Below are 24221 nucleotides of genomic sequence, written 5' to 3'. Positions count from 1 at the left end.
AGACCCCTTACCTCAGTTATTTGCCATGATTTTGGATGATTTTCCTTTTTAAATCACTTTTGGAAAATAGTGATTACAATCATGTCCCTTTCATAGAATACCTAAACTTTTCCTTTGTTTCATCAGAAATAACATTAACATCATGTTCTAGGAGTTCCAGTCATGTATTTGTGGGTGGGATCTTCCTGCTATGAACTAGTGAGGGAGATGATGATACTTAGAAATCAAAACTGCTGTTTGTCAGATATTTATCTGAGGTGCATTTTCTCAGAGAGACTACCTATCTCTGTGAATTACTTGTATGCTGTGGTGGTAGCTAGAATTTATTTGCACAAGTTAAACCACTGGCTGAAATACCATGAATTTCTGCATGTGCAGAGCATTTTGCAGGAGGATAGACAAAGATCTGTGCTTCATTTCAGGTGTAATTGTTTTAAGATTTTGTTCTCTTTATAGTAATTTTCTTACTTTGAAGCAAGTTGCTCTGGCCTTTTCTGTGTTGCCTCTTTGAAGCAGATACAAAACTTAACCGATGCTATTACCAGGAAGCAGTTACTTGTTCATGAATATTGGACCAGTGGTTTATTAAAGCATGAAAGCAATTGAGGAAGAGATAGTTATCTCTAGCAGTCAAATTAAACAGGAGGCAGGATTTGACAAGCCTGCATTGTGCTGTTGGATTCTTCCTGAAATTAATTCCAGAGCATCTCCTCCATCACTTTGGGTAGTTGGTGTCATATTGCAAATACACTGTGAACACTGAAAGTAGTTTGTTCTGGCAGTGGTGGTTTGTTCTGAGTGTGTGTTTCTTTGGAGTTATCTGAAATTATCTGAAATTCAGATCTTCTTCTCAAATTTGATGTCTTTCTAAACCACTGATTTTTGTCTGGCAGTTGTTTTGCATTTTTTAAGGGCAGTTTGGAAAGATGGTTTTTTCAACATGTTTTTCATTGAAATTAGGGTTCTGGGCCAGCTGATTCCTTTAATGGATTGGTCTTCCAAAGGGTTTTTAATACAGGTTATTGAAAATAATCTGTCCATGTATTTTGGGAAGATGTAACACAGCTATTTGTGGGTTTAGTTCCTTCAAGAAAAACAATATTAAGTTCTCTCTGGACAATTTCTGGGAAAAAAACCATTTTGCAAGACTGCAGCCAGGTTACACAGGATCCAAAAATCAGTTATGAACATATAGTAATAAATAAGTAATAACTAATGCAGTATGGAAAGGTGCTACAGGATAGGTAAACAAGAAGATGTCTGCAAATGTTACTGATAGGTAGTGGCTCTGGTGTAAAAATTTATGCTAATAGTGTTAATTTACTGCATCTAGCAAGCCAGCTGATCAGGATCCAGGATGGCCCTGAGTAATTCACTTGTCGCATGAATTTTAAACATTTTTTCATTCTGTTTTTCCTTTTATGACCACTGGGTCTGTTTCATTAGGGTTTTATGTTTTGTAAATGATAAACTGTGAAAAATCATACCAGTAACAGTATCCACCTCCTGTCCTATCTTGTCCCTCACAGCAAATCCAGCTTTCTTGACTTCAGCTCTATCACTCATTCCATTTAACTTTTGTAGGCTGGACAGAGGCTGGGTCTTAGGACTGCTCTATTTGTTGCTCTGCATGCATTGCTTATCAATATTTGCTTTCTTGACAGTTTAAAAATGGCCGAAGTACAGCACCTGCTATTTCTCTTGCCAAAAGGTTTCTTTAAGACATGCTCCATGCACTTGAACACACTTAATTTTTATTATTATTTGTTCGTACAGCTTCAGTTTCTCTAAATGGGACAGGATTATTCTGTGGTTGTCTTACATTTAAATCTAAGACCACTTTTAACAGCTCTTCCAGATCACAGTCATATGATTTGTAAGACAGTTGTATTTATGGAAGTAGTCTCTTCCATGGGAATACTACTGTTTTGCTTACTATCTGTAATCTCAGCACTGTGTAGTCAATATTGCTGATAATTGATATTCAGAAAATTGTCATGAATAAATCCTAAGCTTTAATAGTGAGAAGCAGAATTCCAGGAGGGGTATTTCTGATAGAAATATGTGTGTTACATGTTTGGGGAGGTTTTTGGCAGCACAAGGGCACTTTATTATTATCAGAAAAAGATCTTAAATGTCAGTTGCTTCTAGCTAGGAGTGATTCCAATTCTTGTAGTTACCCTGTTTCCTTCACTAATTGCACTTATTTTTATGGTCTGATTTGATTTAAATTTCCTGACTTCCTAGGTCAGGTCTTCCTATTTGTATATATCTGGGTACACTAATTGTAAGTCATATGGTCCTGAAAACTGGTCCATTTTTACTTTGTAAAATCCATGTGAACATTTGTATATTCTTGAGTTCTCTTGTGTGCTGTTAATGGTTTGTTAGGTCTCAGTTTGTGACCTTTGAACTGTCTGTTTTCATTTAGGTGCAAGTGGCTTACATCTGACTAAACATGAGAACTTTCATGGTGGCTTAGATGCAATATCAGTTGGAGATGGGTTGTTCACTATCCTGACAACACTTAGTAAGAAAGCAACAACAGTTCAAGTGATGCTTCAGCCTATTCTTACCTACATGGCCTGTGGGTACATGGGAAGGCAGGTAAGTTCCCTGAGTCTTGCTGTGCTTCAAGGTAGTTGGTTCTGTAATCAGTAGTAAGATCAGAAAACTAAAAAGTATTGCTATGTAAAAGAAATGTTAACATTTTACAACCTCACTTCATTTGGGTGCTGAAGTTAGGAAGCCTCTCTCTGTTGCCTGTGGTAGAGGGTAAGAATTTTCTCTAAAGACATTTTGACATTCCTGTAAATGTCTCTGGCTAAAGGCTTGAAGATGGAACAGATATTTTATTATGTGCAAGTGAGAATCACATTTATTGTGTCTATTTTAATGCTCAGTACTCATATTTCTGTGAAGATGCTCACCCCCTGAGTTTGAGCTTTTCCATACCCCAAAGACTTGTCCTGTATAAGGAATTGAACCATGTGGAACATGGCATTGTATATGGTGGCAGATAGGTCAGGTGTGGGGGCATTTCTTCCTTGGTAGTTTTGCCTACTGAAAGGGGAGGCTGAAAGCTGTTATTTGAATTTCTACTGTGCCAATTTTGTATGAAACCATGCATTTCTAAATTGATTTTCTTCTAGGGTTCTCTTGCCACATGTCAGTTATCTGAGCCACTGCTCTGGTTCATTTTACGAGTATTGGATACAAGTGAGGCACTGAAGGCTTTCCATGATATGGGTAAGAATGTCTTTTCTTTAGCCACATCAAATAAAAAGTTTGATTTAGATTTTTTTTTTGGCACTTAAAGAATACATATATGTGTTGACATGGGCCAATTTACTAAACAGGCCTTTGCTTGTGTGGAATCTATTGTGTGCTCCTGAGCAGTATTTTTTTCTCACTGCCACATTATACACAGGTGGTGTTCAGCTTATCTGTAACAACATGGTAACAAGCACAAGAGCTATTGTTAACACAGCAAAAAGCATGGTTTCAACTATTATGAAATTCCTGGATTCTGGTCCCACCAAAGCGACAGATAGCAGTTTGAAAGCCAGAGTGCTCGCTTCTGAGCCTGATAATGCAGAAGGAATTCACAATTTTGCACCTTTGGGTGAGTAATGCTTCTTTCTCTTAGATTAACATCTACTGGTCATTTCAATGTGTGTGAAGTTCTGAACAAAAAGTAATACAATAGTGTCAAATGTTCCAATACTACTAAATATTATTTTGAGAGGGGTTGCTGGTGTTTCAGTGTAATGTTGAGGGATGAGGTTAGTCCCCTTCAGCACAGGTAGTAGGACCTCATGTGGACAGGGGAGAGGAGAGGGAGTGAACTGTGTCTGATGAAGTCATGCATCGAGGTGAGCCCCTTTCTCCTCCCCTACGTCAGGGGATGCCTGTTTCCAGCACACCATCTGCCTTAGACATAATAAGACTCAGTAACTTCTTTTAAGGCACATCAATTTTGATGAAGTTCGTACAGAATCATGCCATGGTGGGACGATAGTGAATGAGCCTGAGCTCTGTGAAGCTGGAGCATAAGGCTGATATTGCTGATGATGCTCTCATGTCTACTTCTGACTGCTCTCATGGGGCTTGCATAAGCATGTGTTAGAATTGTAGTGTTGTTTTGAAATCAGTACAGTGCCAGTTAACTAAAATGTGTGTGTTTTAAGAGGTAGTGGTACTGCAATATCTTACAAAGACTTTTTAGTAGTAGTGTCTTTGTTTTCTGTTGCTGCCCTCTAGCCTGGTGCAGCCCTTGAATGTATTCATACAGTTTGTCTCATTGACAAGAGGGGATTAATTTTAAAATTTCTGGAGAGATTGTTGATTGAGAAAGCAGTCTATTCAGTGCTGTGATTCAGATTTAAGAGTGTCAAAATAATGGCATTGTGAAAGACAAAAGAGGCTTATTTGGTAAAATAGTGGCCACTGGAAGTCTTCTACTTTGCTCTTCACAAATTTCTAAATGGTAAATTTAGGAATCCTGCACATGTTCATTCTTTATTACTTTTGATAGTAAAAATCCTAAGCATGTGTGGTGGTAGGTTCTTGCCTACCTTATCTTCCAGCTTACAAAGTGCTGCAGTTCTTGATGTTCTGCCATGAGGGCATCTCTTAATATTTAACTTCAGTCAGGAGTGTGCTTTTAAAATTAACCTGGTTGCTCTTACTTAGTACATTCTAATTCCCATCAGTTCCCATCAGTACATTCTGATTCTCATCACATGGTTATTCTCTGAGATGGGCTTAATTCATTTTGGGATGAAAGTTTATCAATGTCTAGCTGCTGCTAGGCATTTTTTCGTGGGGTCAGATTATAGCTACTTTACAGTAGAACACCCCAAGTACCTGAAGTTTGGAAGAGCTCAAATCTGGTCTTGTATGTCCTATAACTTGCTAAAGAAGACAGCCTACATTTCCTTCTTCATTCTTAACTTATGCTAGGAGTAGAAAAAGAAGCAGCAACTGTGGTCAGTTTTTTTTATTCTGATGTCTTTTTTAGGAAAGGGTTTTCATGTGAAACCTTTTTAAAGAAAAAGGGTTGCAGAAGTTGGTCTTAAAGTAATTTATGTTATTTTAGTATTAAATATGTGTTATCTGTGAATTAACTGAGTTCAAGTTAAGCATGCTGTTTAACCTGCACGTTTCTACTTGAAAAGTTGTTTGTCATGTACTCTTGAGAGTAAGTTTAGAATTTTGATAGCAATTTTCCCCTAGCAGATTTCAAGGACATACATGTGCATGTGGATATGTAAACTGCCTATTTAAAACAGTTCAGAGGAAAATAAAAATAACTGGGCAGTGGACTTTAAACATGGGATATTATTGATAAAGCAAAAGAGATGACACAGAAAAAAAAAAGGTGTTTTCCACAGTTCAGGTTGTAAATTAATCTGATTTTTATTAAGAAACATTAACAATCAACATTAATGGTATTGTTTTTGAAGGTTCCATCACCTCAAGCAGTCCCACTGCCCAGCCTGCTGAAGTGCTGTTGCAGGCTACTCCTCCCCACAGACGGGCTCGCTCTGCTGCATGGTCATACATATTTTTACCTGAGGAAGCTTGGTGTGACCTCACGATTCACCTTCCTGCAGCTGTGCTGCTCAAGGAGATCCACATCCAGCCTCACCTGGCCTCTCTGGCAAGTAAGTAGATTCACTGATGTTGATGCCAGGTCAAAAATTTGAAGGTTGGGATACAATTCAAAGAGTATAATCAGAGGAACTAAAGCTGGGAAGTTGTTTGAGTAATGCCTGTAAAATAAGTTGGAAAAGCTTGCAAATTCTGCTTTCCGTGAGAACAGAAATCCCTGCCTCTGCTTGTTTTCTAGCGTAGTAGATGTCATGTGCCATTCATGTTAAATATGTCAAAAAACCTTGTCATGCTCACCAAAACTTTGCCCAGTGAGAAAGTTACATTGGTCAAGGCTCTTCAGCCAAAGTGCTTGTGTATGGTAGTTGGGAAAAAGCATGAGATTTTCAGCTCTTGCTGTTGTAACCCTGATAGGGAAACAGTGTTTTCAGTAACAGGACTTTTCTTCCTCTGAAGTCTTTGAAATAAACAGTATATACCATGTATCAAAATGCTTGTGCTTTTTAATATGTACCGTCTCCCAGGTCAAGTTCTCCAGCTGCAGTTGGAGACCATTTCAGTCATTCTGTTCTCTGAATTTTAAGTATTGACCGTGTAACCATGATGAAGACAAACTGGTACCGATTTTAAAATAGTGTTAAACCTTCTTATCTCACTCTGTAGCTTGCCCTTCATCAGTATCTGTTGAAATAAGCGCAGATGGTGTCAATATGTTACCTTTGTCTACTCCTGTTATCACGAGTGGTCTCACCTATATAAAAATCCAGCTAGTAAAAGCTGAAGTTGCCTCAGCTGTCTGCCTTCGTCTCCATCGTCCTCGGGATGCCAGCACCCTGGGCCTCTCTCAGATCAAACTGTTGGGCCTCACGGCCTTCGGAAACACCTCCTCTGCCACCGTCAACAACCCCTTCCTTCCCTCTGAGGACCAGGTCTCCAAAACGAGGTAAGGCTCCAGTGTCAGGGGACAGTTTGTGCCAGTTCATGGTTTAGGGTTCAGGTTTTTTATGGTGTTTGCTTCTCTGAGTCAGATCTTTCAGTAGCGAACTCTTCCTCCTTTTTTTTTCCCAATATGAAGGGGTGTTGATGCAGGGCAACTCCAAGGTAGGGAATAATGTGCTCTGACTCTACGATTTCAACAGGCTGAACAAATGCTTTATTAAGCTATGTTATATTACTCTAATACTATACTATACTAAACAGATACTATACTAAAGAAATACTAAAGAAAAGCCCTTGACTGAAACAGTCAGGACACAGCTTTGACCCAATTGGCCAATCAATCCAAACAACCATCACCAGAATCCAGTTAACAAATCGCTTTTGGTAAACAGTCTCCATAGCACATTCCACATGTGCCAAACCACAGGTGCAGCAAGTAGAGATAAGAGTTGTTTTCTCTTCTTCTCTGAGCTTCTCACTGCCTTCCCTAGGAAAAATCCTGGGAGAGGGAACCAGGTCTCTCTCTGTTCAGAGAATGTGAATGCCACATCGGGAAATATAAGCAGTACTTCTGCCTTCTTTATTAGGATTTTTAGTCTGCAAATGTAAAAGGGAATGTTTTGTCCCTGCAATGGAGAGAGAATATAAAGTACAGGAAAACACTTTGAGTTGCATTTTGTGTTTTTAATGGGTAGGCAGTTGTCAGAAAAAATGGAGTTGCAAAATACTTCTTATCCTTACAGAAGTCAACGGAGTTATATAACTATTGGAGCAGGAGTAGAAATAGAATAATGGAACGTTTTGTGGAAGTCATATCTAATATTGCAGCTTGCAAACATTTCAGAAATAGAAGTTGAAGGTTCCTATGATTCTGGCATATCAGCAAGATTTATTTTCGAAAATGTTTATTTGGTTAGGTGGCATTTTGAGTTTCTTACTCATTTTGAAAATAAAAATAAATGAACACTTAAGGAATTTTTTTAAGTGTCAGCATTTTCCAACTTTGAATTTAATTTACAGGATGGATTTTTGACAATTCCTGGTTTTTAAATTTAGCTTACTAAGTTGTAAAAAACTTATTTATTTTAAATATTTCATCTTTGAACCTTAATGTTTATAAATTTGAAGAGTGCATGGGAAAGTTTTAAAAGCCTTTCTTTTGCAGGGAAAAGTTTTGAGAGCATAAATAAATTTGGAGAACATGAATACTTTCAGTGTATATTTATAAAAGCTGTATGACTGAAATTGGTCTTTGCTCTTAAATAGCAGTGAAGAAAATTACTATAGCCAAATTATACTATATTTTTACTTAAGAAAAGGTTATAATAAAGTCACACAAGAATAAGCAGAATCTAAAGAAAGAAGGTTAACGTATGTTCCTCATTTCTTGAAATGTAGTATTGTAGCTTTCAGCTTAATGTTGTAAGTATCTGAATAAAACAGTGATAGTAATGTGAAACATATATTCAATAAACTTGGCATAAATTTTATTTTAGACATAACAGAGAACTTGGTCTTTTTAAATTGATGAATCCAATTGATTTAGGAGTAAGTGATTTCTAAAATAAAATTGTAAGTCTAATTTAGGATCTATGATAAAATTTGCATTTTTTAAAACTGTGGTAAAGGTTAGCTGTGGAAACAACCTGCTAGTTTAGAACTTGTCAGTGAAAGATGCCATTTATTTCATGTACAGCTTAGACTGCCCTCTTGTTCATGATTCTAGTTTAAATAGTATTGTGGTGTGATGTCTATTAGATGTGTTTCCAAATTGATTTAATTACAATGGGTTTATTTCTCAGGATTTACTATTAAAAGAACTTCTGAATTATTTTGTTAAAGAATGAGAGACATGAGGGAAATGTAGTAGCTAACACATTTTTAATTACTGTGCTTTTTCTAGATGTATTTTAAATCAGGTTTCCTAAGGTTCACTGTAGTTTATTGTAAATATGTATGATCGTAAAAGTTTGTAATGTCAGGGAAGTTGTGCAGGTGTATAATTTTAATGCCAACTACTGTTGCACTTTCACTCATTTTGATGTAAATAAAAACAATACACAAGCAAATAAAACCCAACAAAGAAGGAACGAAACCAACAATCTATAAAACCCAAACCTGCCCCACACCCATCCCCATATATAAACACGTTCCCTTTCATCCTTCCCTCAACAGGGAAGGATTTTTTTCTTTTGGAAGAAATATGTAAAAGGTAATACAATAAAATAATACATTAGCTCATTTTTCTGTTTTCCTTTTCAGTATTGGATGGTTAAGATTATTACACCATTGCCTCACTCACATAAGTGATTTGGAAGCAATGATGGCCAGTGCTGCAGCACCCACTGCTAATCTGTTGCAGACATGTGCTGCTTTACTAATGTCCCCTTACTGTGGGATGCATTCTCCAAACATCGAGGCTGTGCTTGTGAAAATTGGGCTTCAGTCCACCAGAATTGGCCTAAAATTGATTGACATTCTTTTAAGAAACTGCTCAGCATCAGGGAGTGATCCTGCAGGTGAGTGCAGTGTATTTCTTTTCAGTTGCTGGTTAAAAGCATTGCTTGTATAAAAGTACAAATACAGTGCATTTGCATGTTGCTTTCTGATTCTGAACCTGGGTTGCTAGAACTTGCCATTGTGCTTTGTTGGGCTTGTAAGTATCATGGTCTTTGTATGTGGGTAGTTCTACCAGATTAAAGCAGTGCACCCAGGGCTGTTTGGTTTTTCGTAATTACATGGGTGTTTTGAAGACAGCGTAGGATGCACAGTGTATCCTAAATCTTACTTTAGATACTGTGTCCACGTGTTTTAAAATAAAGAGCACTGCCACAAATGCTGCTAAGGAAAACTAATGCAGCAGAATTTGAGCAGCAGTAGTCTGTAGGACAGTATGAATTCTGAATACCACTCAGCATTGAAAATATTTATGTGTAGAGGTATATAATGAAGATGCAACTACATTCTATGTCCCGCAGTGAAGTTTTGCAGAAGCTGTTCTGTTAGTGAACTGGGGATTTTGTATTTATGGTTTCATACCGCTTTGCTGTTTTGTAGCTTCTAAATGAAAGAAAACAAATTCAATTTTTCCTGTTTTGAGGTTGCTATCAGAAAACATTCTTTTTAAAATGGCTTCCATGACTTCTTTTGCCATGAGTTAGTGTTTCAACATAGAATGCCCTGTTTTGCTCGAATGTTGTTAGATAGGAAAGTACTTTCTGGCAGGGCAGAGGATGAACACAGTGAGGAGAAGCTGAATAGGAAATAATCTCTGGAAATCTTCAGCTGTAATCCCATTGATGGATATTGGAGTTAAATGAGCTTTCATTTTCAAAAAAATGTTTGCTTATGTAAAGCAAGATGTTTGACAGCTCTATTGGAATTAGTCATGTGCTTTTGGAATGTGTTCAAGAAAACCCTACTATACAAACCTTCAAGTCTGGTATCTGATGAATGTTGTAATGACTTCTCATTTCATAGTAAAGCTGTACATTAGACACACAAAATGCTTGGTTTTGACACAGTGGTGTGTATAGGAATTTCATCATTATGTTATTGGGAAAACTTAATTCAATGTTAATATTGCGATTCTGTAATAACGTCATAGTACACTTAAAAAATATGTATGTAAGTACTTCTGTTATTTTCCCTCCCCTTTTTTTTTTTTTGAATGCGGCAAGATCTGAATAGCCCTTTACTGTTTGGAAGATTAAATGGTCTCTCTTCTGACTCTACAATAGACATTCTTTATCAGCTTGGAACAACTCAAGACCCTGGAACAAAAGATAGGTAATGTTATTTGGGTTGTCATATGGAAGAATATACAAAAAATAACCTGCTAAACAGTGGATCGATATTAGTTTACAAAACCAGTTTTGGAATCTGATTGCTATGAGTAATGTTAGCATGGAAGTGCAGATATCTGAATAAACTCTCCCAGTTTTCTGTCTTAGCTCTTTTCATCCTTTTCAGGGAATGCTGTCCCTCTATTTTTGCTCTTATAAATGTCATAAAACTTTGGTTTTCAACTGACTTTTCTCTCAAATAGTCAGAACACAGATAACCTGCTATATTTTCTTTTTCTGTAGAAGGTTCATATTCGGCTGTCCAAGATAATTTTTTTTTAGTTATTTTTTGCCCTGATCTGAGTCTTGAGTAAAAAGAGCTTGAGTTCACTCTTGAACTTTACTTCAAAGAAAGAGATAAATGTGTAAATTGGATTACAAAAAACCAGCAAGCTGATTTGTCTCTGAGTGTTTCTTTGCCCGTTTATAATGTGCAACAACATCTTGTCTTACAGAATTCAAGCATTGCTGAAATGGGTCAGTGATTCTGCAAGAGTTGCAGCTATGAAAAAAAGTGGCCGGGTCAGCTACATCTGTCCCAATAGCTCAACCAGAGAGTATGGGCTTCTGATGCCATCTCCTTCCCACCTGCATTGCGTAGCAGCAATTTTGTGGCATAGTTATGAATTGCTCGTTGAATACGATTTGCCAGCACTGCTGGACAGGGAGCTCTTTGAGTAAGTAAAGCAAAGTTTTGCACCACATTATTTTTATATTAAAATTGTTTTGTTCATGGATATAATACAACTTGAAGGGCACTTATTGTGGAATAGTAGTGGAAAGTGATCTGCCTGAAGCTAATTGATAGAGTGGATACCAAAGATGTCCAAAAAGATAGTTTTGTAGTTCTAAACTCAAAGTTGCACTTCACATATTCCAGGTATAATTGTGTTTAAAGACCCCAAAATCTGAAATGAAACAGGAAATCCATGTGTATACTTGCATATATGTGAAAGGTAAGCTGGTTCATGGTTTCGTTCATGAGGTCTTTTAATGGACTGTTCTTGTTGAAATTGTTTGCAGTAATTTTCACAGTAGATATAAGTGATCTTCATTAAGAGGCTATTACAGAAGCATTATTTTATTTGTCTCAGTATCCAATATCTATAACTGAGAGGTGGGAAGGTGGAGATGTTTTCTTGGAGTTTTCACTTCTGTTCTGGCTAGTCTGACCTGAAAGAAATGAAGGCACAAAATCTGGAGTGAATCTTAAACTATGAACTTGCTTCATTTTGCTGCATTCTCAAGAGAAGTTCACCCTAAACACCAAATGTGTACTCTTAGTGACTCCCAAAATGAAAATATAGGATAGAATATTTGCAATTTATGTTGGTTAACGATCTCTTCTGTTTAAACAAAACAAAAAAGCCACATAACATTTTTTGCATGTTTTATAGAAAAATGGCTGTTTAATTATGGTATCTAGCATTAGTCAGGCATCTTTGATTTGTACTGTTGAATGCAGTTGCAGTTAATGAAGGGATCTTTGCACATGGTTTTGTTGTTGCTCTTGAAACATTCCTATTTTTCCACACCCAGTCTCCTTTAAGCATAGTCAAACATTAAAGCACTATCAAATGTCTAAGTTATGGTTACAGGTACAAGCATGTGGAACTCTTACATATGTGCAACATGACTTCAAGCAAGACAATATCCAAAGACACTTCAGTGTTACAGTGATGTAGTTAGTTAACTTTAAATTCAAAATGAGCTTGTTCATCTTGGGAATCTGTTTAAGGATTTTAAATTGCAGGTCAATTAGTCCTTTTAGCAATACACTTTAACAGAAATTTTAAGGATACATTTTAACATTTGAAAAGGAAAAGCTCTAAAAAAAATGTACTTTCCAAAATGGACAGCACAATTAGATTTATATAAAATCTATATATAAAAATGGGTTTCACAGCAGAGTTCCTGTCTTTTGGAGGAAAGTGTGTTGTTTTCATCACAGGGAGAAATGATAGTTTGTACCTAGTTTGAGTGTGCAAGTTTATTATATGACCCTATTCCCCTACCTCCTGCCAGATATAAAACTATCACTCATATAGGCCACCATCTGGAGCAAATTATAAAATATATAATATTTAATAAATATATATTAAAAAAGCGCTTTTTTTGTCAGAGTTATGTGGGCAAATATTTTTTCTAATAAAAGTAAATTTTCATGTGTATTCTTAATCTTCTTTGATATTGTAACTTTTGAAATATTGTAATGGATTCTAGCTATAGCTCCAAGTCTCTATTACATGTGATAAATCACTTTGTTTTTGGAAATATTTTCCCATCACCCCCATTTTCCATTTCAGTATTGTAGCTTTGGCCAATGGATGCTAATCCCTTAGTTATTTTTAAATATGTATTTAGAAAAAAACCTTATTTTTCATAGAGCATGAACTCATCCAGAAGATTTTGGCATTTGGATTGTATTAATATATGGTTGGAGAAGAGTTAAGTGTAGCCTTTTTACATGTGGACTTTTGGAAATTGTGACTGTCTTTCCAGAGTTATTGATCATTTAGCCAGTGAGATGAGTTTTCTGTTGGGGAGGGCTTTTATTGACCCTTGACTGGTGATAAATCCAACTTTTGGTTAGACCCAGAGAGTTCCTTGAGTTCCTAGGGTGCCCTTAGACTAAACATGGAGTAACTTTTCCATCCAGAAGAAGGGAAAACAATCCTTGCTTTCAAATGGGAATGCAAGATACAATAATACATCCAAATTTACTTTAAAAACCTAGCATTGAATGGCATGAAGTGCATGTTCACCTCTGTATGTAAATGTTAAGATAATGTAATGCCTGTGGTGTCAAGGTACTGTGAATGCAGTTTGGAGAACTGGCTTTTTTTTTAAAGTGCTTCACATAACTCTGAATAAGTCTGTGTGAAGAAATTATCATTTTACTTTACAAGTACCCCTTCTGAAATTTAGGCTGAATAATAATGAGAGCAAAACTAGCTTTTGCACTCATATGGTTTGGATTAACATTAAACAGATAGTACTTGGATATGATGCCAAAGGTAGGTGGGATTTTAGAATCACTGAGGAATAATTCTGTTGCTAACTTGTGTCCTAAATTTAGGTCAAGTAAGGATAACAAGGGTGTGTTGTCCAACCAACAAGGTTGTTGCTGCTTTCATTTTTTTGCAGCATCTTTAAGAAAATGCCTAATGAGGGAAATTTTCAAAAATTTTGAAACATGTTAAAGTACTTTCAGTTCTTAAAACTAATTGAGACCTTCATGTAAATGGCCTATATACACACACATAGGGTCATGTGTGCGACCCTTACAGCTGCAGCTTGGAGAACTGACAGCACAAGGAGGTTGCAGTTGGTTAAAAATGAGTGAGATGTATGACAACTGTCAAAAGACTGAAATCTGGTTTTTGTGTGCAGCTGGTTGATATCTATTTAAAATCCAGTATGGTGGAAGAAATTTAAGCGTACAGTTGAGAAGTGCCTTTTGAGTAATCAGCATCCTCCTGATACTGTGATCAAAAAGAAGTTTCCAAGTTCAGCACAGAGTGTTTCACAGCAGCTTCTATAATAGTAAATCATAAAAGTGCAAAAAAGCTGTGTGAACCAATGATAAAAAAGGGGAAATAACTGGCAGACTATGTATTGATATAATTTTCTGTCTTCTACAGGTCACTGTTCAACTGGTCCATGTCTCTTCCCTGCAACATGGTTTTGAAGAAAGCTGTTGATAGTTTGCTTTGTTCCATGTGCCACATCCACCCAAATTATTTTTCCTTACTGATGGGATGGATGGGTATCACTCCTCCTCCAATGCAGTGTCAGCACAGACTGTCTATGACGGATGACAGCAAAAAGCAGGACCTTAGTTCATCTTTGACGGATGACTCTAAAAATGCACAAGCCCCCCTTGCACTAACAGAGTCTCACCTGGCTACTCTTGCTGCATCATCTCAGTCTCCTGAAGCTATCAAGCAGTTACTGGACTCAGGTTTGCCTTCACTGCTTGTAAGAAGTCTTGCTAGTTTTTGCTTTAACCATACTTCTAGCTCTGACTGCACTGCGCAATCAATGGATATCACCCAGGACAGGCTCAGGAGGCACCATGTTCCACAGCACTTTAATAAAATGCCCATCACGGCAGACCTGGTTGCTCCTGTTCTCAGGTTTCTGACAGAAGTTGGCAACAGCCACATGATGAAGGATTGGTTGGGTGGCTCTGAAGTCAATCCGTTGTGGACGGCACTTTTATTCCTGTTGTGCCATTCTGGTGCTACCTCTGGAGGACACAATATGACAGCACAGCAGACCAGTGCAAGATCCAGCTCGCTTTCTTCAACTGTAACCACAGGATTGACCACTCAGCAGCGGACAGCAATTGAAAATGCAACAGTTGCTTTCTTCCTCCAGTGCATCTCCTGCCATCCTAATAACCAGAGACTTATGGCGCAGGTGAGAGAGAAAAATAATAATGTTTTAATACTTTGAAAACTTTCTGTGTTTTTTACATTTCTTTATAATAACTTGGGAGTTTGTAAACTGTCATTGACTGGAAAAAATTTATATTAAAATAGTTAGCTTGTTGGTCTGAGTCTGAAACCTCTAAAAATGTTTTGGCATGGCTGTCCAGTCCTGCGTATGGATTTGTATTCCTCTTGGTGTAGAGAAATAAACTTTAGACCGAACTCCAAAAGACTGTTTAATTGGATAGGGCTAAACTTTTGTGAAATGAAATTTGAACAGCAAACTTCACACATAATTAATATTAGTAACCTAAGGAGATTGCCTGGGAAGTTTGCTTGTGCAACCTGTGTCTGAGGAAATACAGGGTACTGCAGAATATGGCTTTGCATTTGGCATTCTAGAACGGATTCAGCTATCTTTGTCACACTCATTAACCTTGCAGACCTAGCTGAATGCAAGTATAATGAAAAAATGGTTTTTCAGCATTAAAAATAATGATGCTCTAAGAAGAAGTAGACTTCAGTAAAAAATTGAGTCAGTTCTCTGTTAATGGCTGGGAGTAATAGTGCATTATGCCATGGGAAATGTTTGCTTTAGGGATTCAAAAGCTGGTTTTATAACTACTTTATTTTCATTTTTTTATCTTTTTGAGAAATCTGCATGTTTGCAATTACTTTGCTGGAGTCAGCGTTTTAAACTTTAATATTAAGGGCCTTATTTGCTGCAGGTATTTTCTTCAGTGGTGCTGATTTCTGAGCTGGTTTGTGTGATAACTGGAAGTGGGTCTCGGGCACTGCCTACTTTGACTGCATACAGCTATATTTTAAAGACCTAAGTGTAGAAATATTTTACATCTGATATCATTTTGCCTTCTCAGGTTCTCTGTGAATTGTTCCAGTCCTCTCCTCAGCGTGGGAACCTCCCAACCTCTGGAAATATTTCAGGATTTATTAGGAGGCTTTTTTTGCAGCTGATGCTAGAGGATGAGAAAGTGACTTTGTTTCTTCAGTCACCTTGTCCAGTAAGAATTTTTGATACTCTATGGTAAACATGGAATAAATTTAGCCTGCAAATCTTAAGTCTGAGTATATTCAGCTTTGTTTGACATGTTAGCAGCTTTTTTCTGCTGTACACATTATGGAATTTTGGAAAGGAAAGTGGTGTTGAATTTTAACTCATCATTTTAGAAGGAAATTCAAGGCACTGTGCTACAATAACACAAAATATTTGTTGGAAATATACTGCTTCTGAAGGATCTGACAACTGAAATTTATCTTATGGAAGGCTTTTTAATAGTACCCTTACACACTAGCAGTAAATATAGATACAATATCTGTTCAGTAGTCCTTAGCAGTATCATTAAGGATCAGTCATAGTCAAAATTGGCAGACATGCTTCAGCAGTTAGCCAAAATGCCATGAATAAATTGAGTGACAAATATGTGAATTAATTTATAAAACAGATGTATGCTTTATGGTTCCACATGCTTCACTGGAACAGAATTACAATTGATGTCTGAAGTGCTCTCCATTGAAGGCTGTGACTAAAAAAATAGGGCAAAACCACAAGTTTCTTTAAAAGATCTGATAGTCCCATCCAGAAAGAAGTATTTGCTGCTTTGGTTTCTGCATCTCAGAAGTAAAGTACTGCAGGAGATATATGAGAGGGAAGCTGGGTCAGATAGTATAAAATGGAAAAGGAGGCACAAATACAGTTTTAGCACAAACCTTTAAATGTTTTAAATTGGCTGAATAATTTTTAACAGGTCCGTTGGTAATGTGAAGGTAACATCAGTTTTCTGTTAATTGTTTTACATACAACAGATTTTTACAGAAAGCTGTTACTAGATATGTAAAAGCAGAAAAAATCTCTTGAAGTTGTCATGGTTCAGTTTCTTTTATTAAAAACACTGGGAAATTGTGTTCTTACTGAGACAATTCCTCCTATTAAGATGCAACGAGAAACCTTAAAAATAATGTGAATATACAGGATATACTTCTAGAATATCCAACAACATAACCTTTCAAAGATTGGTTCCCCATATTTATCTTACAAGGTCTTACCTTTTTTTGTTTTTTAGAAGATCAGTTCTGGTGGTCAGGAAATACAATTTTTTAATTGCATTGCACAACAATAAGTTGGTCCTGTAAGTTCATATGAATAAACAGGTCTTCAGGGCTGTCTAAAATACATTATGGTAAAATATTAGCAATGTTTTAACTAATAGTGACTTAGTTACCTGTCATAATAACAAAAAGTAGATATTAAGTCTAGAATAAACTTCCTCCTCAAGTCAGAGGAGCAGAGAAACATCATCTTTCTCTGGGCAAAATACATTGTTGTTTTTTGATATTTTGTTTCAAAGTTAAGTTTTTGTTTCATAAACAATTGCAAGTTTCAAGCATGAGATTTTTCTCTTATATTGCAGCTTTGTAAAATGATTGGGTTTTTTAAAGCAAAGATGATATCAAACTGTTTCTGGTCCTAAAAATGTTGTAGGCTTTCAAAACAAATTATTTGGAGTTAAAAGCTAAACATGTCCTAGTTTGATGTATTTTTCCTGTGTACCTCTAAAGTTGAAGGATATATTAGTTTTCTTTCTTAGCATACTAAGAATTTAGCTTTATCTGGCTGATGTGGCTTTATAAGAACATAGTGATTTAACTTATTTCTCAGTGTTAAAGTCATAATTAATGTTGACTGTTTTTTCCTTTCAGCTGTACAAAGGTAGAATTAATGCTACTAGTCATGTAATTCAACATCCAATGTACGGAGCTGGACACAAATTTCGTACTCTTCACTTGCCTGTCTCAACAACTCTAGCAGAGGTTCTTGATCGTGTGTCAGGCAAGTTTGCAACAATTCATGGTTTTGTTTTGCTTTTTTTTAAATGCAGTTTAAAAAAAATCTTACATTGTTTGTTTGGCCATACAAATGATACTGCCAATATCAGTCTTTAAAACACATTCTTTCATCTTTTCATTCAATTTCCCCAAATTTTGTCAGTTAAATATCCTGGAACTTAGTGATGCATATCAAGGTGGAGACATATGTCCTGTGAAAAGGACCTTGATAAGGGCTCCATGTAGTTTCTGTGGTTATACATTTGTCTGCTATATTTATATTTGCATTTGCTTACTACATGAAAAATAAAAAGTATCATTTAGTTTTAGATATTAATTTTAAAATTATGCACAGTGAGAGGATAATGTTATGGCATTATTTTATTTTCCTGTTTTTTAAATTTTAGTACTTTCAGTTAATCTGCTTGAATATACACTGAGAGATGAACCTCTCTGTAGGGAACTGTGTTGATCAGGCTTTCACAGACCATAATATGGATTTTGACACCTAAATGGTAGACATCTGAATGTTAAAATGAATCCCACCTTTAATTTTAGTGGTTACTTAATACTTCAGGAAACAGAAATATATGTTAAAAGTTAGGGTTAATAATTTTTTTTAATTTAGTTAACAAGTAGAATGCCAGAGTTCTCTAGGTAAAACCAGGCAAAATGCAAGTTGATTCTCCTCTAGTAATAAATAGAGCAAAAATTGTTTGGACAGGTTAAATGAAATATCAGTTTTATACATGTCTAGTTTAAAAAAATAAACAAATCCAGGACTTCCTCTTTACTCTTAAAATGTGGTTCTCAATAAATACCTAAGAAAAGCCGAAGATTGTTAGAGCAAGTATGTTTTTGCCATATGGGAGATGTGCACTGAAGGGTGTGCTCTTAGTTGCCTGTTCATCTGACTAGGTATGTATGCTCCTGTATATAGGTTTATTTAAATGTGTACTTCTTTGGAACTCAGGGTAGATCAACTTTTAATTTATGCGACAGGTCATCCTGGAGTTAAAAGCAACTATTGCTTTTGTATATTTATGGAAAATTTTTACATTTACAAATTTGTTGGGGCAATAAATGTTACCTAACAAGCTGATAGGAGTACTAAAATGTTATTTGGCAGAATACTAGACAGGACAAGATTTTAATAGAAAACTATCCATTCCTAGCTACATGCTTGTATCTTATTTATCAAGCAATAGTTTACGATTTCTGATAGAATTCTAAATTTATTTACTGTCCAGAGAATCATGTGTGAAATGTGATTAAGGTTTTTCTGACCATAAACTGCACAAGGATCTCATTGCTGTAAGGGGTGGGATGGTCACTTCAGATGAAGTAGGGATCAGTTGTTGAACAGTGACATAAACTGTACTGAGTAGCTGCCTTGGTGATGTATTGGTGTCAGCTTGATAGCCAGTGCTAATAAGGTCTGGAGAGGAGAATGTGATGATGTGGTAAACTGTCCTGTCTGAAATTGAAAATGGTCAAGTGCTGACTTTGTAGGGCACCATAACTTTAGGGTTTGCTGCTGCATTATTATGCCTTGGCTTAGTGGTTCTTGTATGGCATTTTATGAAGTTCATGGTTAGGACAGAGTAAAGAAGGGCTGAATACAAGAGGAGCAAGCTGTGTGTTTGGGGTGAGAGAGAGAGAGAGAGAGAAGGGGTAGACTAGGGTAGGAAATAAAGAAAAGGCTGTCACCACTACAGCAGTAGGAAATAATGAAGATCCTGTGTCAGAATCTGTCCCTCGGGTTAACTTCTTTTTTCTTTACTACTGTTCATGTCTCAAATTAACCATTTCATACTTTCTGCATGAATAAATCACAAGACCCATATTCATTTTGTACTTTTTTCTCAGCTTTAAAAAAAAAGCGAGGGGGAGAAAGGGGTCCTAAGATCATTGATAGATCTGCTGCTTGCATTCCCTTCACCACAGGAAGAAAATGTACAGTACACAGCAGATAGAATTGCCTGGATCAGTACCAGTTGTTTTGTATTTCATGCACCTTAGTCTTGAGTTACTGCTGGAGTCAGAAGAACTGAACAACAAATCTGGATTTCACCTGAGTAGTTAAAATACCATTGCTTAACCTTCTTTAATAATTTTATTAATGACCTTTAAATTCCCCAGCCCTAAGTGAACATTGAGTCCATGGGACAAAACTACAGCAACTCAGAAATTTAATAATAATAATAGTACTACTACTACTACTAATAATAATGATAGAATTTTTTAAAAGCCAAGAACATACAGTCTCATAGATAGATACATTTGTGTGTGTGTATATATACACACACGTATGTGTTTGTAATTATACACACAGATCTATACATAGAGAGTCTGTGTGTGAATGTTGAGTCCTAAGTGGCAGTAGTTTCACACTCTGTATCTTTTTTTTAGTCTCCAGTGCTGTCTAATACAGACATAACTAATGTCTTCAGGCACAAATCCTAATCCATTTCCAAGCAGCCAAATCATGTCCCTTTCAGCACCTCACCTTCTGGTGACACACAGTTAAAGGTAGCTGCATGGTACTTCTAGGTCTTGAGTCTGGTTGTAACTTAAAACTGCTGTTGCTATGTGGAAACAGGTTATACTCAGAAGCAATTAGAGAATTCCTTGGCCATTTTGATGCCAGTGTTGTACTATACAGGGTATGAAATTGTCCATTGTCACCAATCATCAGTGATTTAATAAGTTAGATTAGATTTAATAATGTACTGATAGTTGTGATCTACACTAGTGATTGAACTGAAATAGTTGAACTGCAGTAATCTAATGTTCTCTTAAACAAACAGCTCAAGATTTGGTTGTGTAATATACTTTAGGCATCTTCCAATTTCAAAGGAAGAGAATTTACCAGTTCTGAAATTGGATTAGTATGTAACAAGAGATACCCAGACCCAAATACAAGAGCCTGTTTAAATAAGTCTGTAGCTGTCTTTAAAAAAAAAGTTTTGGGATTTCTTTTTTTGTTGGATTTTTTTGCTGTTGTTGTTTTGTCAAGATTTTTTATGAGTTTTTTGGTTCATTAGGTTTGGGTTTGGATAGGGATTTCTTGCTTAATCTCGTTTTTTGTTGATTGCAGTGGTTTAGTCATTTTTTTAATGTGAAAACACTTGACTCATCAAGTATTGGCTTTAAACTGTTACAGATTTAAATTGTCAGAGAACAGTTGTGGGGCAAAAAGGGGACAGAATTACTATAATACCTTAATTTATAGGTATTGACAAGACTGTTGCTGCCTGTGTTGGAGCTCTGAAACGCTACAGTAGTTGAGAATAGCCTTGTTAACAGCTTAGAAACTAATAAAATCAACTTAGTATCTTGAAATGCTTTTCTTTCTTTTTTTTCTTTGTCCTCATCCCCTCCATCCCCATATAGATACACCCAGTATTACAGCTAAGCTAATTAATGAACAAAAGGAAGATAAAGAAAAGAAGAACTATGAGGAGAAAGAAAAAGTTAAAGCAGAAAATGGATTTCAGGACAATTACAGCGTTGTTGTTGCTTCTGGTATGTTTTTTTCTTCTATCTTTATAAAATGGATCTTTCTGGTGTTAAAAGTGTGTTGGGGGAAGAAAATATCTACCAATAATTAACTTTATTACTAGTGATGGTTAGAAAGATTGTAGCACCTGGTACTACAGTTGTAATGTAACTGACTGTTAGGCAACAAAGATTAATTCCTGGTGAAACAGCTGCCTCTAGCAGATTATACTTTGACAAATTTGTCAAATCTATGTACACCTAAATATATGTGTCAGTAATGTCTTTGTGGATGCTGTTGGTAGGGTATTTTACAGAATTTTTTAAAGACACCCCTGGAGCTTGGAGAGTATTATTGCTTCTGCTTTTTGCAGTAGCTGGTGCAATAGAGTTTGGTCACCTCTCTTCCGAAAATATGCTTTGGAAGTAAAAGATATCCACATATTTTGCATAACAGCTAATGGTGCTCTGCTAAAAACTGTTAAGTGGAGATTTTGGTGTAAACCCATGTTATTCCACCTGGAAACAACTAATATTGGAGTTTCTTTCAAAGCATTCAGTTTATAAGAACTATTGAGTCGAACCTTCTGAAGCCTTTCATGTAAGCCCTTTTCCTTACAAAAACGCAAACTTTTTATTGGAGCATATAGATTGAACATAGTCATTTTGCAGTGGCACACAAATGTTACAGTTCAGATGATAGCTGTAGAAGTCATTAGTCTTTCAGTTTGAAGTTGATTAATGATCTTGAAACTACTCCCTTCCTATCTAGCTTTCTGCCATTATTGAGGTACCTTGAGTTCATTCACACTTCATGAAGCATAAAGCAGAGATGCTGATTTCTTTTGACTTTAGGCACCGATATTTCTTGAGCTTTTTATTTCAGGTTTTTAGATGTAAATATAACTTAACACAAAAGTTGAGCAGGGCAGTGGTTTCACTGAACTTGGTGTACATTTAAAACAACATAGCTATGTTAGTTACAGCCAGCATCTTTACCTGACAAAATTTTTACAGTAGGTGCCGCTTAAACAAGTTAAACATGTTTTAGTAGTATCTGAAATATTAATAGATCCAAGCAAAGGGTTAAAACACAAAAAATCTAGAAAGAAACAAAAATATTATGCCAAGCTTCAAGATAGGGCATAGCACAGTCAGCCATGTCATTCCAGTTGCATCGCTCATCCTACTGCCTGATATAGCCCATTCTGTATTAAAAAGAAGCAGATTTGAGGTTTTTTCCGATGTTTCCAATTTTCTCCAATTTAGTAAGAGTTTAATTGTAAACTTATTTAATTTGGATTTGTTTTTACTGCCTGTTTGTCAAATATTTTCTTCTTTTGTAATTAATTTTTCATATATGCTGGGGGTTTCGTAATGTCCTCAGAATCTCAAGAAGTTAAAAGTATTTAACTTTTTACCTATGGGTAAAATTAATAGCGGGAGAAGATGGTATTTGCAGCCTGATCTTCCTGAGGCAAGCTAGTTTAGTGTACTGAGATTATTGGACAATGTGTTGTACATTAGAGCTGCTTCTAACGATCAGCTGAAACCAGAGTGTATTACAGCATTTGAAGTGTGGATGTTGTTAGTTTTGTGGCAGCTCTTGGACAATGATAAGTTAGCAATTGTCTGTGTTTGTCTCTTGACCTGCTGGCTTTTTACCTCTGTCACCTGCGCAGAAGGGTACATGATTGCAGTATAATTTTGCTGTATCTTAAGTCACCTTAAACTGTCATAAGAAAAGGCAGTCTTGCTGTGTAATAACAGTAAGATTTCATGTAGCTGTTCTACCTCCTAATTTTCATGTAGTGCTTACTTCAAATGTTTTGGGGCCAGGGAACTTGGAAAGCACATATAAAGACACCTTTCATCACATGTGGTACTGTCAGTACTGCAGCTAATGTCACCTTTGTATGCCAGACAGGGGGTTATTTTCTATAATCTGTGCTGAAATATCTGTCAATTTGGAAAATTTAGCCTTTCTTCCTTTCAGGTGAAAAGACAGCCTAAAAACGTTTTGCTGTAGGACCCATTGTGAGACACTCTTCAATGAGAGCAAAATCAGAATAGCTTTTTCTTTTTTTATGCATGGTATCATCTAGTTATGGTTTGGTTTATGTTCCGGGTTTAGGAGAATGCACAGCATTTTAGCTAAAAATATTGGTATTATATACAAATATGTTTTCTACAGAAACATTATTCTGGTATTTAATTAGCCAGTGAGGTAAAGTTCTTACATTTTTCTATCATTGAAGGCTTTGAGTATGTTGTATCTTGGCAAACTGAAGGTATTAAATATTAGAACAACTTAAAATGTTTTACTTCTGAACTAGGTCTGAAGTCTCAGTCAAAAAGAGCTGTTTCTTCCACCCCTCCACGTCCACCGTCAAGGCGAGGAAGAGTGATGGCAGATAAAGTTGGTACTTCTTCCTCAGGAGGAGAATCTTCCAGCAAGACCATTAGTGTTCCAGTCTTTCATCTGTACCATAAACTACTACCAGGTAACTGAGCAATACATTCTAAATATCAAAATTATGGTCTTTTCAGTGGCTGATACGTGATCGGGAAGTTGTTGCAATGGTAATGGGCATTAGCATCTTGGAAGTGTGGAGCTGGTAAACAGCTTTCAACTGGAAATCATTGTAGCATCATAGCTGCTCAGAAAAAATGGCAATTATGTTGTTCTCCCTTGAAGTTTAGTACCTTGTTCCTAAAAATACTCTCAAAACACTTCCACTCACAAATGAAAGCAAGGTGGGTTTGAAAGGTGATGTTGGTTTTCTTTCACATGCAAGGAAGAACTGAACTGGTACCAGTGCCCTATTACTTCTGGTTCTAAGTGGGCAACCATCTTGCATTACTCTGAGAGGGTGATTTGCCAGTTCAGGAATATTCTTGAATTCCATAACATTTGTGTTTTAAAAACACAGCATGTCCTAAGTAGTTGGTCATGTTCCGTGTATATCAGATATGGAATAGCAAGATTGGCAATCTCTCTTGTTCGGGAAGAAATTGTAGTGACTTAGATCAGGAATAA

The 24221-nt window shown here is 36.3% G+C and overlaps 1 protein-coding gene across 5 annotated transcripts in view; it reads left to right on the top strand.

The window, feature by feature from the left end:
• BIRC6 (baculoviral IAP repeat containing 6) overlaps positions 1–24221 on the top strand; it is a 176180-nt gene that overhangs the window by 84173 nt on the left and 67786 nt on the right. For all 5 annotated transcript variants that reach the window (XM_038133271.1, XM_038133269.1, XM_038133270.1 and 2 more), the window contains 13 exons: positions 2432–2607; positions 3153–3249; positions 3431–3625; positions 5469–5669; positions 6280–6559; positions 8818–9074; positions 10236–10344; positions 10856–11077; positions 14045–14825; positions 15715–15858; positions 17555–17684; positions 21077–21208; positions 23518–23685. In XM_038133271.1, coding sequence (XP_037989199.1) covers positions 2432–2607; positions 3153–3249; positions 3431–3625; positions 5469–5669; positions 6280–6559; positions 8818–9074; positions 10236–10344; positions 10856–11077; positions 14045–14825; positions 15715–15858; positions 17555–17684; positions 21077–21208; positions 23518–23685 — 2892 coding nt within the window. The remainder of the gene's footprint in view (positions 1–2431; positions 2608–3152; positions 3250–3430; positions 3626–5468; positions 5670–6279; positions 6560–8817; positions 9075–10235; positions 10345–10855; positions 11078–14044; positions 14826–15714; positions 15859–17554; positions 17685–21076; positions 21209–23517; positions 23686–24221) is intronic.

The sequence above is a fragment of the Motacilla alba genome, chromosome 3, assembly GCF_015832195.1.
Source record: "Motacilla alba alba isolate MOTALB_02 chromosome 3, Motacilla_alba_V1.0_pri, whole genome shotgun sequence".
Lineage (NCBI taxonomy): Eukaryota > Metazoa > Chordata > Aves > Passeriformes > Motacillidae > Motacilla > Motacilla alba.
Note: the sequence above shows the minus strand (reverse complement) of the source record. Positions and strands in the feature narration are given on the sequence as shown.